Below are 19,140 nucleotides of genomic sequence, written 5' to 3' on the forward strand. Positions count from 1 at the left end.
CAAAGGAGAGATTTGTTCACTTTATAGTAGAGGGCTAATAGGCAGATTTATTACAACTTAATATAGAAATAATGGGCAGCGGTTTTACATCAAAATAGTATGGGCATTCAATGTAGAATGGGATAAATAATACTAGTGTTCACCAGTGTTTGTCAAATAATCTAATCAAGCTACTGTCCTTATATTAAAGAACAAATTTTGAAAAGATGTATTCATATTTTGTTATAGATAATCCGCTTCCAAGAAGATTTCATTTGCTCTCGTACATGGAACACATGATTGAATTGCTCTCCTTTCTATAAAACAAGCAATTCATAACCCAATGAATACAATCTAATTCTGTAAAACATTTTATAGAATGCAGAACTTATCACACTAAGTGAAAAATCTTTGCTATGTTTGGAATAGGTCACAATGTCAACACAGATGCAACAGCAAACAAATCAATGACTGTCATTCTGTAACCGTGAGATTTTCTACACCGCTCAGCAGACCACCTTCATTCTAGCTAAGGTGACAGAGAAACTTTACAATGCAACTAGGGCAGTAGGATTGTGGGATGAACTGATTGAAAGATATGAAAATAACTAATGTCACTGCTGCATATTTCATCAGATACAAGCATTTTCAGTGAAATTCTTAGCACGTTGTCAATATCTGTTGAATCGATTATGTAGCACAGGTGACAGCATCCTTATTGCAAAGAGGCATTATTTATTTATGGAAACATTTTGTGCATACAAAGTAATAGTAACCCTTAAGACTCACAAACTTGGACCTTTTACAAGAGTAGTGTCATACAGAGTGTGTCACATATTTATATAACAAAGCACAACATGCCATCAATAAAGCCCCAATAAAGGCCATGTAAAAATACAACAGATTTTACTGTTTTGAAAAATCTTTATGAAGTAGGCTAGAATAAAGAACTGGTTGATCATTAATTTTGACTTGGTATGTCTTTTGCACATGACCATTCATTTTGTAGCCACTACACATTTTAACATAAATCATGCCTCTTTTTCTTCCGGTCTCCTTATTTGTAGCCTAAGGGCCCTATTCCACCAGACGATTATCGTTCAGATTATCGTTAAATCATTTGAATCTAAACAATAATCGTTCGGTTGAATAGCAGTTAACGATTAACGACCGAACAAGAAATCGTTGATTGCTTTATAAGACCTGGACCTATTTTTATTGTTTATTTTTATTCGCAAAACGTTCGCAAATCGTTCGCATTGAATAAGACATCGTTCCGTCGTTCGCAATAGATATGAACACAATAGCGAATAAATAGCGAAGAAAAACGATCGCAATTACGATCATAAGTAACGATTATCGTTCCATGGAAATGACTGAACGTTTTCAGGTCTTTCACAATAGCGGTCGTTTGAGATCGTTAATCATTAAAGATTATGCAAACGATAATCGTCCGGTGGAATAGGGCCCTAAATATATGAATACAAATACTCTCATTGCCTAGAGGTAAACTGCTTTAATTGGATCGGCGTTGCGATTAGTTGAAATCAAGTACATTGATGCTCTGATTGGCCACAGCAGAGCACACAACCACCTTGTTAAAGGGGTTGTCCACTTTATAGCAAAATAGTTCGGAGTACAGTATTATAAAGTGTATCACCACAGAGCAGGGCAGCACAGCCTGGAAGAGGGGAGGCTAGTTGTAGCTCTATGAGGTACACAGGGAGCTGCTGTCTGTATATACAGTGAGTACACTTACTAATACTGTGCACTGAATTATTTTACTAAAAAGTAAAAAAACCCTTTAAGTCTTGTTACCTAGGGAATGTAGTAAAAAACCTAAAACTCATTGATCTTACATTAAAAGTTTCAAAGTATGGTTCACACAGGGGGCGTTCCTACAATAAACGGGTAGGAGACAAGAGCAGTGAGGCATAGCAGGCCTATGGCACAGGAACCCTAGGTCCCACCTCTTTGACATTGTCATTAAAAATTATGAGATGAAATATATATTTTTTTTAATAAAAAGAAAGCCAGTTCTTGAATGTACAGTATGTCTACATACTGTGTGCTAACACCTAAACTACTGTAGTAAGAGCTTTATGTGGGTCGGGCTTCCCACCTGGCGATCACCTCTGTGCTTCCCACCTGGCGATCTGCCTCAAACAGATTCTACTAGCAGATCTATTAATCAATACTATCCAATAGTATATCATTGATCAGTATAAATAAATCAGTATGCAAAAGGTAAATAAACATTTGGTATCATAGCATGTGGAATTGGCAAAATAATTAAAGCGGTTTTCCACTTGAAACTAGCTTTTACCCTATCCACAGCCGGGGGCCGATCTGAAAAACCCCTTTAAAATAACATTATTTTATATTAGCAATAAATCGAATTTACACCAATACTATAGATCACAGTACAAAAATTGAGCCCTGAGACAGCCCCGTAGAGATAGAAAAAAAGATCCTAAAAGATATATAAAAAAAAAAGTTCTTAAAAATCCATTGTAACCGGACTGACCTACAAAGTAAATATGGAATGATACAAATTAAGGAAGGACACAAACTTTGAAATACTGTACTCCCCTTGAAAAAAGTTTTCTGCAACAGATTTACCTACATACCTCTGTACCGGGGAGACTCCTGGCCACCTTGACTACAGGCATCATTCTCCCTCTACTAAAGACAACTCTCCTCCTCACAGTGTGAACTCTCTAATTTTTTTTTAACTAATAGAAAACCCCTTTTTCCTTTCCTAAAAATGCACTGAGAACATTAAACATATGTAGGAGTTCTAGGTGCTTATGGCTGTTCTCTCCTCAAATCCTGTTTTCATAACCTTAATTTTGTACTGTTGTAAGACATGGTGTAAAGTATATGCAGTCGGTCTGGAGGCCTACATCATTCCCTTACTGTATTATTTTACGCTTTGTTATTCATTCTTGTTCTGCTTTGCATAATTTTTTCTATTAAAGAAAAATCTCTACTGGTCATATCATATTACAATCTGTTCTTTTATCTTCAGTTCCAATTGCACTATACAGGTGTGATTAATGACTATATAAGATGTATAGATGTTAACCATACATTAATATTTTTGGCCACATATTTGGCTCCTAAAATCTCAATTTCTCTCTCTCTCTCTCTCTCTCTCTCTCTCTCTCTCTCAGTCAGAGTCCAAAAGGATCCTGTGGATATGCTATAAAATGTCTTTATCTATAAAGTGAGCTGCATAAACATCTTCAAGTTTAAAAAGTTAATATTGTATTGTTGAGTCAATTACAGATGGCCTGACCTTATAGGCAACTAGGAATTTAAGGGGTCAAAAGTGACCGGCAAGAAACCTTACTGTATAGTTTTATAGAGATCAGTGCACCATTCCATTATGTGGAACACAGAAACCTCTGCATCTATCATAAAATTAAACAATAAAATTCTGGCAGCCACTATTAGGGGAAATTTACTATACCCACGTTTATAAAGTAAGCCTATAAATACTACGGCAAGCTGCATTCATCAATTTACAGTTATCTTCCCCTAGTGTGGCAACTACAAATGACCACCGTCTGACCTTATTCTTTATGGTAAGTATGTTTATTACAGGTTGAAGTTAAATAAACCCTGTATCATGGATGTAATGGACCCTTATTTTCCTAACTGCCCCAGAGTTAAGTTAATCCTATTCATGAAGTTACTGCAGAAGTGTAATTCTTGTACATTAACAAGAGCTCAGAGGTATTCTGCGACCCCATTGTACATATGCTGCAAAATTGCCCAAAGTCTCTACTTAATCCCTGGATAGATTATACCTTCACTGCAGTAAATTATCAAGCGCTCTATCTGTATATGCATTATACCAAGACTCCAGGCTAATCGCAATAGGAACTGTGTCAGCACCTGCTAAGGAAGAAAAATGGCTTCCCCATGGCTGTTACTAATAACTCCAAGCCAAACCAAGCCATTGTAGACACATTTCTGTGCTCAAATTGTGATGTATCTATAATTTACTTGTTGGCTAGGTTTTCTATGAGAATTCAGGCACTCGGTAGCACCTGGGGTTTTGTCCAGCCCTGGTCATACAGTCTGTCTAAGATACGTCAAAGATCTGAGCTCCCCACTGCCGTGTAAAGGGCCTGTAAAATACACAGCAGGCTGAAAGTGTTCATTAATATGCACAAAGGCGGCTCTGATGAGAAGCTGTCAATGTACACAGACAAAGCTATTTTGTTTAAGACCTTTACTGGGAGCAGCCTGTGTTTTTCATGTAACATTCTTATTAAAACCTCCTTTGCTAAGTCTTGACATTATGCTAATATTTTACACGAAAGGAGTAATTAAAGGTGCTTCCTGCAATATATAACACTGTGGATCTGATAATGACAGACGCGACTGCTTCTATTCTGGGTTCCTTAGAATGTGGTAAGATTATATAGTTAAGCACTTTGTCAGCCATTGAACGTTGCAATTAGTAAAGATTTGGAGTTTTCTAAAATCTCCATTTTATATCTAAATTGAATTAGTATAGTTTTGCTTAATTCAATGAACCTGAAAAGAATAAGATCTACAAAACATTTTGCGTGGCAGTCTATGCTCTTACATAACTCCCATTAAGGCTATGTTCACAGATAGTAAAATGGCAGCAAAATATGACAGTAAAATATGTACAAAACCCAGCCATCTTTCTTAATCTAACAATTTGGTACACTGAAGTCTATGGAACAATGTCAGTCTATGCACACATTGTAAAAGCGGCAAACAGGCTGGAGAGGGCCAAATAAGCTTCAGTTTTAGATGGGAACACCCTATTTAGGCTATGTTCATGCATAGTTTTTCCGTCAGTCTTTTGGTCAGTCCTTTTTCAGCCAAAGCTAGGACTGGGTTGAAAACACAGAGATTGTTTAACTCTTTCCATTATAGTTTTGCCCTGTCAGTTCCACTCCTGATATTGGTTGAAAAAATACTGAGTAAAAGACTGATGGAAATGCTACATGTGAACATAGCCTAAAGCTGCAACCCGCTATAGCACTTGGTTCAAGGGGTGCCTATTTGTTACTGACAAAAGCCCCCAGGGTCTGCCATTTTGGGTACACCCATTAGCCCCTGCAATACTGAATGAGATTTGTTATGTTTCCATGATTTTCTAGTGTTTGTTTAGCAAGACACATACAAGGCTTTGACCACTATGGGGGAGGGTGGCGTTGCTGCTGTCTTTTATCAGATGTACATACCTTATTAAGTTGGTGGTGATTTTTTTTTCATCATGCTAAAATGTCTCATTATATGGCTGATTACTTGTCCTGTTATGCAAGATATGTATTACTTAAATAATTTTTATGGATTATTGCCATACACTGAAACGTGTTCTTATTCTCTAATCTATTTCCAGTTTTTGGCTATGTTCACACTACGTATATGTCCGGCCGCATATTTTCCGAGGCCGGACATATACGTATGAGACTCTGGCCGGGATTTTACGCAAGTTGCGGCCGGATACGTACGGAACGCAAACTTACGCCCGTAGTGTACTTACGCTTCCTGAGCGCTCTTCGTAGCGATCTGACAGCGGTCTTTTACTTGGAAATCCTCGCCTAGCCCCGGACACCCCACAGAACCTTTTGGATCGGCACAAAAAGCTTTCAAAATGAAGAAATCACCACTACGTACGGGACCGCATGTAACGCTACGGGCGTAAGTTACGGCATTTCCGTCCCGAAATAATGGTCTGGTTCATTTTTTACGGCGCCGCATACGATCCGGGTGTAAGTTCGTACGTAGTGTGAACTGTGCGGCCGTAGATCGTATACTTTACATTGTACGCAAACTACGTAAGTTTCCGGCCGCTTATTCACGGAACGCGCTACGGACGGAAACTTACGTAGTGTGAACCCAGCCTATGGTTGTAATTTTTTATTTTCATGTAATGTTTGTACTTTACTATGTTGGCTGCTATCATATCTTAAGATATTTTTAATTGTACCCCATAGACATAGACCCCAATGGACAGGACCTAACTGACATGAATGGTATACATTACTGAGCATTGAGCATACTATATGATATGTGAAGAAGATTTTACAAGGAGGGGGAGGCTGAACTGTAAGCTTTATCTATTGAAATATCTATCTACCAATGTCATCTTTCTCCAAGAGTATATTAAGAGAAATATTTTCCCAGTTTCTTTGTTTGCAAACCACCCCTGGTTTTGGTTGAAAAAGACCAATTAAAAGACTGAGGGAAATACCATGTGTGAACATAGCCAAATACAGTATTGAACATTTCCCAGCATCCTCTTTTTTATCATCACAGAACAGTCTCAGCTTAATTTTAGGCCTAGTGCTGACAATAAAAAGGGCAAGTTATCAGGATTATTATATAATATAGACAGCTAACTACACCCACCCTGCTGCCATATATGACCGCACAATATTCTAATTTGGTTGTTCTCATTAAGCTACGTAACAACATATGTGGTGGTTATGCCCAAATCTTACAATCTCCTTGAAGGAAGTATTCATTTTATTGAAAGTTTACTTAAAGGGATTGTCCGGCGCTAAAAAATTATTCACAGAATAACACACATTACAAAAGTTATACAACTTTGGGCTGGGTTCACACTATGTATATTTGAGGCTGTATTTGTCAGGCTGTATAGCAACCAAAACCAGGAGTGGATTGAAAACACAGAAAGGCTATGTTCACATAATGTTGTAATTGAGTGGATGGCCGTCTTTTAATGGCAAATTTTTGCTGTTATTTTAAAACAACGGCTGTTATATTGAAATAATGGCCGTTATTTACTGTTATATGGCGGCTATCCACTCAATTTCAACATTGTGTGAACAGAGCCTTTCTGTGTTTTCAATCCACTCCTGGTTTTGGTTGCTATGAGGACCTGACTTGAGGACCAAATACTGCCTGAAGTATACAGTGTGTGAACCCAGCCTTGTAATGTATGTTATGTCTGTGAATGGACCCGTGTCCCACCACCCCCACCCGTGTACCCGGAAGTGTGGTGCGCTATACTCACCTGTCACGTGCCGACCACTGTCTCCGATCCTCAGCAGTGACGTCTTCTTCGGGAGGCCGGCGGATCTTCCCGATCTTCCCAATCGCGGCTGAGCTTCAGAATGACGCTGCAGAGGGCGTCCGGCACTCGGGAAGATCCGCCGGCCGCCCGAAGAAGACGTCACTGCTGAGGATCGGAGACCGTGGTCGGCACGTGACAGGTGAGTATAGCGCACCACACTTCCGGGTACACGGGTGGGGGTGGTGGGACACGGGGAAGGGGGCCATTCACAGACATAACATACATTACAAAGTTGTATAACTTTGTAATGTGTGTTATTCTGTGAATAATTTTTTTGCGCCGGACAACCCTTTAATACTCCTGCTTTTGCAAATTAAGATAAACGCTTATCTGTTATTACCTCTTCACACAGAACAGTAGTTCATCATATTCTGTTAGCTGCCAGGCTTGCTGTTGCTCAACAATCAGAGACAAGGTTATTTGTAGAGTTAATCAACAATACCATAATGAAACAAACCTCTTTCCCAATACCTTGGGAAATACCATGTCTCTATAAAAATGGTTCCCGTGAGTCTTCCAAATGATTTCCAACCTGTAAATATTTGTTTCTTCTTTATTAATACTTCTTTAGTTTGCCTGTTGGAACTCCTGCTTTCTATGGCCCTTGTTTGTGGGCTTATGTTCACACAAAATAAAAAAAAATTAAAAAGGCGGCAGATTTTCATATTTAAAATAACGTCCGTTTTTGCCAAGATTTAACTGACTGCAATGCAATGCATTGAAGTCAATGGGAAGACAGACGTCCAATGCACACAGCGTATTGAATAACGGACGTTTTTGCCGCAGGCGTCAAAATAATGAACATGATCATTATTTTCGGACGTCTTTTGAAAACAGCGGACGTTTTTTATTTGTAGTTCAAACACAGTTTTCCTTTTGTCACCGTTCTGTCTCCGTTTTTACTATTAAATTCAATGGACTTTTCAATTAAGCCCCATCCAAAGTCCAATTAGTAATTCCAAACTAGTATAATGTACAAACACCCTTCAGTGCACTAAGAGGAGGTCAGGCTGCTAAATAACGTCCGTTATTTTAGACTCAAAATGACGGACATAATTTTAAACGGAGATGAAAAGACGTTGTGTTAACATAGCCTTTTACTGTTTAATATAAAAACTCAAAACAAAAACATAACCACTTTTCCCCTACTCTTGTCTCCAGTTTAGGTGTTGGTTGCAATTAAGCTCCATTTACTACAATGGAACTGAGTTTCAAAACCTACACCCAAAATGGAGACAATAAAGGGGGAAAAGGGGGATAACCCCCTTAAATGGAAAATTAGAAAAAAACATGCAATGACTCATTTTCTTTAAACCAACTGAAAGTATTTGCAGTGAGTATCATCCCATTACAATCATTAAATATATCAAATTTACATTTACTTAAAAAAATAAGTAAAATAAATATAGTGTATAGTATATTAAATAGACTAAAATAAGAGACTATAGTAACTTTTCTACAAATATATATAAACTGCACTTATATTAGCAGTATTAGCAAACATTGAAGATATCTTAACTAACAAATTTAAACAAATCCTCGGGCACTGTAATGGTGACATATAGATTTTCTTGACAGGAGCGACACTGGGTTAATATAACAAATATAGCAACACTGTATATTATTGTCCAGCAAATCTCCTTTGGAGGTAAAAATAAATATTTAGACAAGTCTTGGGATTTGATGATAGTGACGCTCATGGAAACATATTGGAGAATTAAAGCTCTGCTTTGGCATTTCAATCCACAAGAGACATGCTTCCTCTGATAGGAGATTTGTCAAATAAGGATCCTACATACCATGATTGATTTCATTGTTCCAAACTTTTCTACTACTGTATATCAAAAATATATCGCAGTGACAGAATCAATAGTATGACCCCCCTGAAGGGAAACATCCTGTATATGTTTTGTCAGTGGCAAAATGTATTGAGATCCTTATCGCATTTCTTCTATTCAGAAGGAACAAAAGGGACATGTTTACAGCCGCCTTTTATACTCACTGTCTTTAACTCCATTTTATTGGTGAGGGTTATATTAGTTGACTATTGTTTTAACCGTTAATGCTAAATAAAATAAATATTTTTTTTTTTCATTTTTTTTTTAAACCATTTGTTCACTATAGTGTAATATTTAAATACACACAAATGCAAACTAAAGAGAAGCAAATACTTCTGGGATAACTGATGGGATGTAATTAGTTGAGTAAATCAAGAAAGATGCATTTAATGGGGAATTCCAGCCAAAGTCATTTCTGAAATGTCATATAGACATGTGAGTAAATGTAATTAGTGCAGGCCCATATGCTCAGACCAGCACTGCTCTTCCAAATGAATGGGCCACTAGTTGATTTCAGTCAGTTCAGATCTCTGTCACAATGATGTAGTTTAGATTATAATTTAAATGTCAAAAATTAGGAAAACATGCACAAAGGAAGGTGGTGGTGGGGGGGGGGGGGTCATTTATCATGTTTCTCTCTGATTCAGTGAAAAAACAACATGAAAATTATCTCTGGCATTCAAAGGTGTCATGTAGATTTTGTCTCAAGGTGAGCTCTGCCCTTTATTTATATTCTGCATCAGGACTCCAGCCATACATTGCAACAATTGAAACATGAACTGAAGAATAAAAAAAAACATTTTATTCGAAAAACTTAATTTAAAAAAAAATTCTGGTCTTGATTTTTTTTTCTTATTCACAGGGAACTCTGACATAAGGAAAAAAATAAATATGCGGCAGAAGCAGATAGCATTGCTTCTCTGCCCCAGTTCTAAAACCATCAAAAAAAAATATATATATTGTTTTAGCAGTCATATATAGCTTAGTACTACATTCCCTTAGCTGTTCACAGTTCTCCTACTCTTTCTACTCCCCTTCCACAGCACTCCTGCCAGTTACCCGCCCAGAGCTGCCGCAGAACATCTCATTTCACTGCATACCACTGCAAAGCCAGTGCAATCATTGAGGTTGGAGAACCAAGCTAGCTATTAGTGGCAACTCAAGTCCGGAGCCTTCTATATACCCCACTTAACAGGCCCATTAAGAAAATAAACATCATGGGTCATTAAGGGGTAAAAGGCACATTTCAAATTAAAAAAATTCCCACAGGATGGGGGATGAGGATGGAGGTTGATCAAGAGTGTCTGCTGCTGGGACCTCTCACAATCTCAAGCATGGGGTCTTCAGTCAAATGTATTACAGACATGTGTCAGTCAGTGTAATATGTAACACCAAGTACAGTACGGTTTTGACTTTACCGGACAGTTTTGACTTAGGGAAACAACAACACCACGACATGGTGCATGAATTTCCATTACTAGTAAATTTCTGGAGAATTAAAATTTTTACATATTTGTATATAATGGTGAAGGTTGTACACTAAATAAATATTTAGGTCTGATTAAGCATATCCTATTTTGTAGTTATTGTATAACAGACATGCACATTTTATTTTTTACGAAATAGGGTTAATGCTAGTAATTGAGTTGCATGCAGAAATGTGTCTGATATCAAGGCATGTGCTAGCTCTATAAATACTTCTGTGTTGATGTGATTTTGCACCAGACATCTCAGCACGTTTGTATTGTAAGTATGGTTAACTATGTTGGGAATAAAGCCTTTGCAGCCACTGAGGTGTCTTTCTAATTTCAGCAATAAAGAACAATACATTTGTCACTTTTCTGGCTGCAACAGATTCCAATTTGCTTTTTAAATAGTTTTTATGTTTCTTAAATACAAAGACAATAAAATGCCTTCAGTTCAAAGGAAGAGAGAAGAGCTCTACCTATTCATTAAAGACAATTCTCATAATTTACTGACTGATAAAGAAAAGAGCAAGTCCAGAGCTGCTCTAAACACTGTCGGCTATTTCCATATCTTTACTCCATGCCTCTGATTTTAATTATTAGGATGAAAATGAGCCAGACTTACCTTGGGATGTCTGAGTTTCTATAAATTTTTTTATCAAAGCATCAGTAGTTTGAGTGTAGAGGCTGAGAGCATATTTCAGTGACTGTAGGTCTTGGCTTTTCTCCAAGAAGTTCTTCTTCAATCCACTTCCCCCAGCATGAAAGTATTGCTATTGTAAAACAGGTATTAGCACCATGAGATTTCTTATAAAAAAGAAAATTAACCAATCAAACAACAAACATAAATTACATAAGTTCTAATAAGGTTAATGCAAAACAATGTGACTGTAATGCTTTTGTAACTTAAATAATTGAAATTCTGAATCATGAAGCAATACTTTACCACAATGGTCAATAGCTGCCAGCATGTTACGTGTGGAAAATACACTATTCCTTACAAGAAACTACTACATGATTAGGTTACGTGCACTTTATACAAAGCCTTAACATTCCAAAGGCTATGGACAAGTTTCAAAAGCTGTTTGCTATGCTACTTACTATGGTGCAGCACCCTTGTAGCTCTCTCTCACTTTCTCTCCAGGCTGTGAGGCTATGTGAGCTGCCCTAAAAGGCTCTTCTCCTCCATCCTGTCTGAGCTGATGTGTCACCCCCTCCCCCTTATTATCTCTAACACTGAAAGACCAAAAAGTTTGTTTGTCTTTGTCTTTTCAGGTAGCAGCTAAATGGTAGGAAATTTCTAATGAAGTCTATTTAGAAAGCTGGTTTATTCTACATACAGACATCACTGCTAAAGGGTCCATAGTCTTTAAAAATAGCAAACATTAATAATAGGAGCATTTAAGAGTATGCCTAATTCCTTCCTAATGCCTATTGACATTTATAGGAACTGTTCAGTTTCTGGCTGGTGTCCATTCTTTTACAAGATTTTAACCAGACAAAAAAGTATTGCCTTATACATTCTGTCTAGTCAAATGAATGGTGGGTCTGACGCAGCTGGAGGCTTGCCCTTTCTAAATTCAATTTAACCATAAACAATAAGGGAATTTTGCCTCCTTTCAAATAAAAAGTCTTGTTGATCTTTGAACAGCCTTACATTTTTATTTCTTTTTTACCAAGTCAAGAATGATAGCGTTTTCCACTCAACACAAACCACATTTCCACTTACTACACAAAAATTGTTCTTAATAACAACAAGGCACCAGATTGTGTGAGAAGGAGAAGATGCACTTGAGACACACTTATGAGACACATAGCTGACATACACAGAACTGGAAACAAAGCCATTGAAATCCTTGTTCAATCAAGTGTTGATGTGACTATACTTTCCAGACCCCAAATCACAGATGTAAGGACTTTTTTGAAGCATCATTTTATATTATTGATTGGCTATTTTAATAGGACCACTGTTTTGTTGCATTTTCAATATGGTACAAAAAAAGAAGTAAAAAAAAGAAGTGAACCAAAAAGCATATACATATGTGATTTTATAGTATATCCATGCCCTTCACATTTTTATTTACTGCTACCTACTACTACTGTTTGTAGCTGAATTGACATCATCATTTCTAAGATTTCTGTTCAGAAATCTTAAAATTTGGTCTAATTTTTATGCAACAACATTATAATCATGGTCTATTTTCCCCAAGTGGTGGATAAATTATACATTCAAATATAATGAATTACCAAAACAATGACCTTACTAATGCTCATTAATTACAGTACCTCCAAAATATCTCATGTTATCTAGTTTTTGTGCCTGCTTGTTGTATATCTTGGAGTTCAGAACGAGCATGTGCAGTTTTTGGCTATGTTCACACTGTGTAAAAAAAAAAAAAAAAAAAAGGCGTCTGTGTTGTTATTGTTTTTTTTAAATAATGTCCGTTATTACTGAATTATAATTGAATGCAAGGGAATGCATTGAAGTCAGTGGAGCTGCAGGATACTGGCACAAGCACTGGAAAGAGGGTGATGAAAGCATGTTAGGTCTTTCATCCACCCCAGCACTCTGCCAAAAATCATGAAGTTCTCCTTGGCTGGCATGGCTATGTCATGATGGGGGTTTTGACTGACACTTGTATTTTTTGACAGCTTTGTGACCTGCTATGTGTGCCTAATAAGATGAGCCTCATAAGCAGTCTCAGGCTATGTTCACACTACGTAAAACTACAGCCGTAGTTCTCGCCGCAGAACTACGGCCATAGTTTTGAGGTGTGTAACATAGCCTTATTTTCAATGGCATCCCGGCCGGAGCGTACACACATCGTATGCACTCCGGCCGGGATCCCATGCAGCACCGGAAAAAAATGACATGTCAGTTTTCTGCGTCCGGAATTCAGTGAATTCCGGCCACAGAAAGACCTGTCAGTTCACGCATCAGAGCTCGGCGGCCGGAAAGATCACCCGTCCGATACTTAAGTACCGGCCGGGATGATCCGGGCTAAGATCTGCCGTTCCATGACGCGTCTGGGGTCACGGAATGGCTGGGTGTTCACGTAATGTGAACATAGTCTCAAACCAAAGTCAAAGCAGCATCATTAGTTTGCTTCTGGCAGCAAAGCATCACATTAGGATATACTTAAGAGATGTACTGGTAATTTTCTTACAGGTGGCATTCTTCTCAATCAGGCAGCTCTGTTGGTCTAACAGTCAGATCTTGTGACTGCACATCAGACTATCTGAATCCCTCAGAGTCAGCTCTGTGAACAGTAAGCCATTTTTACTATTCACTGTATATGACACTTGATGACAGCCCCATAGCAATGAACGGTAAAAGTGACTTTTGGTGCAGTGCACATGGCAAATGCTGTGGGATTTTTCAAGTAAGATGTGACAGCCTAAAGTAGGTTGAAAAGAAAACAACAGTAAGTGAAATACCAGAATGGTTAATAATCATATCCTCTTTTCAGTAGCCTAATTTGTTGGGGGCAGAGGGGGCGGCTGCTCCGGGGCCCACACAGGCAGGGGGCCCACTGAAAATTTCACCAGTTAATGCTGTCTGCAAAAGCTATTTTTTTGCAGACAGCCTCAACAAATGTTTGTTGGCTTTAATGAGCCTCTGGCCAGTAAGTGCGGGCCCCCTGTCCCTGGGGGGCCCACTTGGCTCCTGGGTTCTGTGCCCAACTATTTACCTGCATGCTCTCCTGAGAAGCACATACAATTAAGTGTGGATGGGTAATTGACAAAACGAAAAGAGCATTGACCCCCCCCCCACCAATCACAGGGAGGGCCACTCCCTCCCTTAGAGCTGTTGCACACAAGTGACATCATTCAAAGAGCTTGCAGAGCAGGGAGAGAGGTGACTCCAGAAGACTACGGTGTTGCAGACGCGCAGGGACAATGCCTCCCTGTGGGACATTACTGCTGGGGGAGGGAGGTGTCTGCCAGAGGGGATGTCTGCATGAGGAATACATACTGGGAGATTACCTACATGGGAGATGGTGCTGGAGGGGGATGCCTAAATGGAGGATACTACTTTCTGGGGGTGGGTAATACTATATAGATGCACAGAGGGGACACCAACTTCTAAATGGGAGAACAGAAAGCCCTAACTACTACTACATCGAAAAAGAGGGACATAATTACTATATTGGGGCACAGAAGGCCTAACTACTATATGGATGCACAGAAAAGGCTGAACTTTTATGAAGGCAAAGAGGGGCATGACTACTACATGGGGGGCACAGGGGGGTCTTTCTGCTGTATGGAGGTGCGGGGGGGGGGGACTAATCTACTATATGAGGGAATATATCAGTAGTGGATTATAATAGGTCCTTTTCAGGCGGTAGCCCGGGGCCTTAGGCTCCTGGGGGCCCATGGCCACCCAAAAAGACTTTTTGTGGTGTATTGTCTCCTGGCTACAGTTCTGCCATGATTTAAAATAATTGCTGCTTTTTACCCCAACTTTGCACAAATTAGGTCATTATGACATTATCTATCCTATACTATGAATGCCATGCTAGTGCTGCCATAGTTAGTGTGTGTGTGTGTGTGTGTGTGGAGGAGGGGGCAGGCTTGGTGAACAGCCCAGGGCCTATGGTAAAGTAAATCCTCCCCTGGTATAGATGGTGGCCTTTTTACTATATGAGGGCATAGGGGGAGCCTGCATAATATATGAGGGCTAGACTAAGTCTAAATACTATATGGGGGCATAAAGTGGGCAACAGTGAAGAGCAACACACAGAGATGGTGCTTTAGCAAGGAGCCTAAAATATTTGCCTAGCAGAGTCTAGGCATTTTCAGAAGAAGTCTTCACGATGGCCGAGCCAGAGAGAGAAAAAAAGAAAAGTAAACGTGGGAAAAATTTCAACGTCATGCAGAGAAGATGCCCCCTTTGAGGCACTGGATGTAACTGCACTATAATCACTTATAGGATATTCAGAATCTGTATACAGCTGTCTCTAGCTCTATATGGTCAGTGATTAGGAAGAATATTGGTTTTTATATAGTGGATTTTATTCAGTCACAGTATAGTGGTATTATCCAGTCACTGTTTGGTGAGGGTAGAGGTTATAGTATGGCAGTATTATTTTTCTTACAAATGTGGTATTATTAGTAATATTTTGTTTATATAGTGGATGTTATTCAATAGCTGTATAGAGCACAGGTGTTAAACTGCAGCCCTTTATCTCAGCTGTTGCAAAACTACAGTTACCATTATGCCTTGACAGCTAAAGCTTTTGTCTGTCCAGGCTTGATGGAAATTGTAGTTTTGAAACAGCTGGAGCTGGGAGTTTGACACCCCTGGTATAGTGGTATTAGTCATTATGTTGTGATAATGGCAGTAGTCAAAGTGTTGAAGTATTGTTTGTATAACTGTCTTATTTTAACATTTTATATATATGTGTATTATTATTATAATACTGTACATCCTAAAATTTGCTGTAGCATTTAGCTAGTGTATGTGCCCCATGCTAGGCCCATCAGATATGGTGTAGTCCTCATGCCGTCCGATAGATATTAGACAGATACATTTGTGATAAAGAGATAGAAGAATGGATGGATGGATAGATAGATAGAAGACAAAGTTATAGATAGGTGTGACATTTCAGACCATTTTACATGGTCTATTTTCAAGCAGTGGTCTGAAACATGTTTGATGGGTAAATAAATTAATTTCTTATTTTTTCACAAGTACATTTTGTAGTGTTGCAGACTTTTTTTTTGTTTGTTTTCTAGGCAGCTACTGTATGTTTTTCCATTTCCAGATAACCCCTATTTTTTTACACAGTTATATATGTGAACTATAGAAAGTTTTTTACACTGTTCTTAATCCCTATTCATTATAATATAGCAGAATATACCCTTTATTATTCAGAAAGCCTTGTCATCTGTTGCGGTTCCCTATAGGTAACAATTGGTTGGGGACCCACTGAGACTCACTCGCCCCCCTTAGGCTGAAGTCCTAGCTACGCCCCTGCCTCTTTTGCTTTAAGAATAGCTAAAGGCTAGAAAATATCAGGCATCTTTAACCCCTTCCCCCAATATGACGTCCAGGGACGTCATGAAAAGCAGTGGCAGAATGCATCATGACGTCCCTGGACGTCATGCTTTCCCTGCCTCCCCCCTCTGTCCCTAGGTGAGATCGGGCAGCAGGAGGAGGCTGTGTCACACAGCCTCCTCCTGCTGCCACTGCCCGGAGGGGAGCCGCGCTCCCCCCCCCGGGGCAGTTAACCCCATAAACGCCGCGGTCAATGCGACCGCAGCGTCTATGGGGAGATTCAGTGTCCCCCGCCGATCGGGCGGCGGGGGGAGGCTGCAGAACGCTGCCTCCCCCTACCGCTACTCAATCTGTGTCCCCCGGCCCCCTCCCCTCGTCCCCCGATACCGGCGGATTGCCGCTACTACCGTTTTAGCGGCGATCCGCCGGTATCGGGCATTACCGGCGCCGCCGATAGCTTTCATCTCCCCCCACTGTGAATCCACGGTGGGGGGAGATTAAAAATGTCCCCTCAGACCCCAGATCAGCCCCCGATCACCCTACCCGGGCGGCCATCAGATCCAAGATGGCCGCCCCCATCCCTGCGAACAAACGATGTTTGTTCGCAGGGATGTAAATTAATTAGTGATCAAAGCCCCATGCTCTCTGCCACCGGAGGTAGCGGAGAGCATGGGGCAGTGATCGGGGACCCCCCCGTGTGGTCCCGGAGCAGGCGATCGGCGGTATATACTATATACCGCCGATCGCCTGTTCCCAGTGCTGAACAGCACTTTTTATCCCCTGTCACCATAAATCATTGGTGACAGGGGATAAAAAGTGTCACCGTGCCCCCCCCCCAAGTCGCCCCCCACCCCCCCAGTCACCCCCGTCCCCCAGTCACCCCCCCTTCCCCACATACGTTACCTGATCCACGGAGCTCCGTCCTCCTCGACGTCCAGGCTGATTCTGAAGTGCGCATGCGCTCCAGAATCAGTTATCTCAGAAAATTTAAAGTGACAGAGACCAATTTGGTCTCTGTCACTGAACTATGATTACTGTGATAGAAAATATCACAGTAATCATAGTAATACAGTGAAAATTAATGTATAAAGTACAAAAAGTGAAAAACATACAAAAAAATAAAACACACTTTTTATTATAGTAATAATTGCACTTTACTCCCAGATTACCCCTAGCCCCCCCAAATTACCCGTAACCACCGCAGGTTGCCCATATCCGCCCCAGATTGCCCGTATCCGCCCCAGATTGCACGTAATCACCGCACATTGCCCATAACCACTGCACGTTGCCACTAACCACCGCACGTTGCCACTAACCACCACACGTTGCCCATAACCACCGCACGTTGCCACTAACCACCGCACGTTGCCACTAACCACCGCACGTTGCCCATAACCACCGCACGTTGCCCATAACCACCGCACATTGCCTATAACCACCACACATTGCCCATAAACACCGCACGTTGCCCATAACCACCGCACGTTGCCTATAACCACCGCACGTTGCCCATAACCACCGCACATTGCCCATAACCACCGCACGTTGCCCATAACCACCGCACGTTGCCCATAACCACCGCACGTTGCCTGTAACCACCCCAAATTGCCAGTGAGCCCCTCCAGATGGTCCGTAATCAGCCCCGATTGCCCGTAACCACCACAGATTGTCTGTAACCACCCCATGTTGCCCATAACCACCGCAGATTGTCTGTAACCCCCCCAGGTTGCCCCTAATCACATGTAATTCCCACCAGATTGCCTCTGACCACCGCACGTTGCCTCTAACCACTGCACGTTGCCTCTAACTCACACACGTTGCCAGTGACCCCCTCCAGATTGCCGTAACCACCCAAAATTACATGTACCCACCCCTGATTACCTATAAGCACTTCCGTTTATCCGTAACCACCCCAGATTGTCTGTAACCACCCCATGTTGCCCATAACCACCGCAGATTGTCTGTAACCCCCCCAGGTTGCCCCTAATCACATGTAATTCCCCCCAGATTGCCTTTAACCACCACACGTTGCCTCTGACCACCGCACGTTGCCCCCGACCACCGCACGTTGCCCCCGACCACCGCACGTTGCCTCCGACCACTGCACGTTGCCCCCGACCACCGCACGTTACAGGTTCCCATCCCAGATTACCTATAAGCACTTCAGTTTATCCGTAACCACCCCACGTTGCCCGTTACCACTCCACGTTGCCCGTTACCACCCCACGTTGCCCGTAACCACCGCAGGTTGCCCGTAACCACTGCAGGTTGCCCATAACCACCCCAGATTATCCGTAACCACCCCACATTACCTGTAATCTCATTTTTTTATTGTATTTTAGTAACTGCGCTATTCTAATAACCATTACTAGCTGCGGTTTTGCTCCAGCAAATTGGCGCTCCCTTCCTTCTGAGCCCTGCTGTGTGCCCATACAGTGGTTTATGCCCACATATGGGGTACCGTTGTACTCAGGAGAACCTGCGTTACAGATTTTGGGGTACATTTTTTCTCCCATCCCTCGTGAAATTGAGAAATTTTAAACTAAACAAACATATATTGGAAAAATTCGAGTTTTTCATTTTTACTGTCTTATTTTGAATACTTTCCTCTAATACCTGTGGGGTCAAACCGCTCACTGCACCCCAAGATGAATTCTTTGAACGGTGTACTTTCCTAAATGGGGTGACTTTTGGGGGGGTTCTCTTCTGCTGACACTACAGGGGCACTGCAAACGCACCTGGCGCTCAGAAACTTCTTCGAAA

General features: G+C 40.8%; 1 protein-coding gene across 1 annotated transcript in view; it reads right to left on the bottom strand.

Annotated features, from left to right (window-relative positions):
* Positions 1-19,140, bottom strand: part of UNC13C (unc-13 homolog C) — a 393,542-nt gene that overhangs the window by 16,636 nt on the left and 357,766 nt on the right. Inside the window, exon 29 of the mRNA XM_069982623.1 lies at positions 11,002-11,149. Within this exon, the coding sequence (XP_069838724.1) occupies positions 11,002-11,149 (148 nt within the window). The remainder of the gene's footprint in view (positions 1-11,001; positions 11,150-19,140) is intronic.

This window comes from Dendropsophus ebraccatus, chromosome 1 (genome assembly GCF_027789765.1).
Source record: "Dendropsophus ebraccatus isolate aDenEbr1 chromosome 1, aDenEbr1.pat, whole genome shotgun sequence".
NCBI classification, from domain to species: domain Eukaryota; kingdom Metazoa; phylum Chordata; class Amphibia; order Anura; family Hylidae; genus Dendropsophus; species Dendropsophus ebraccatus.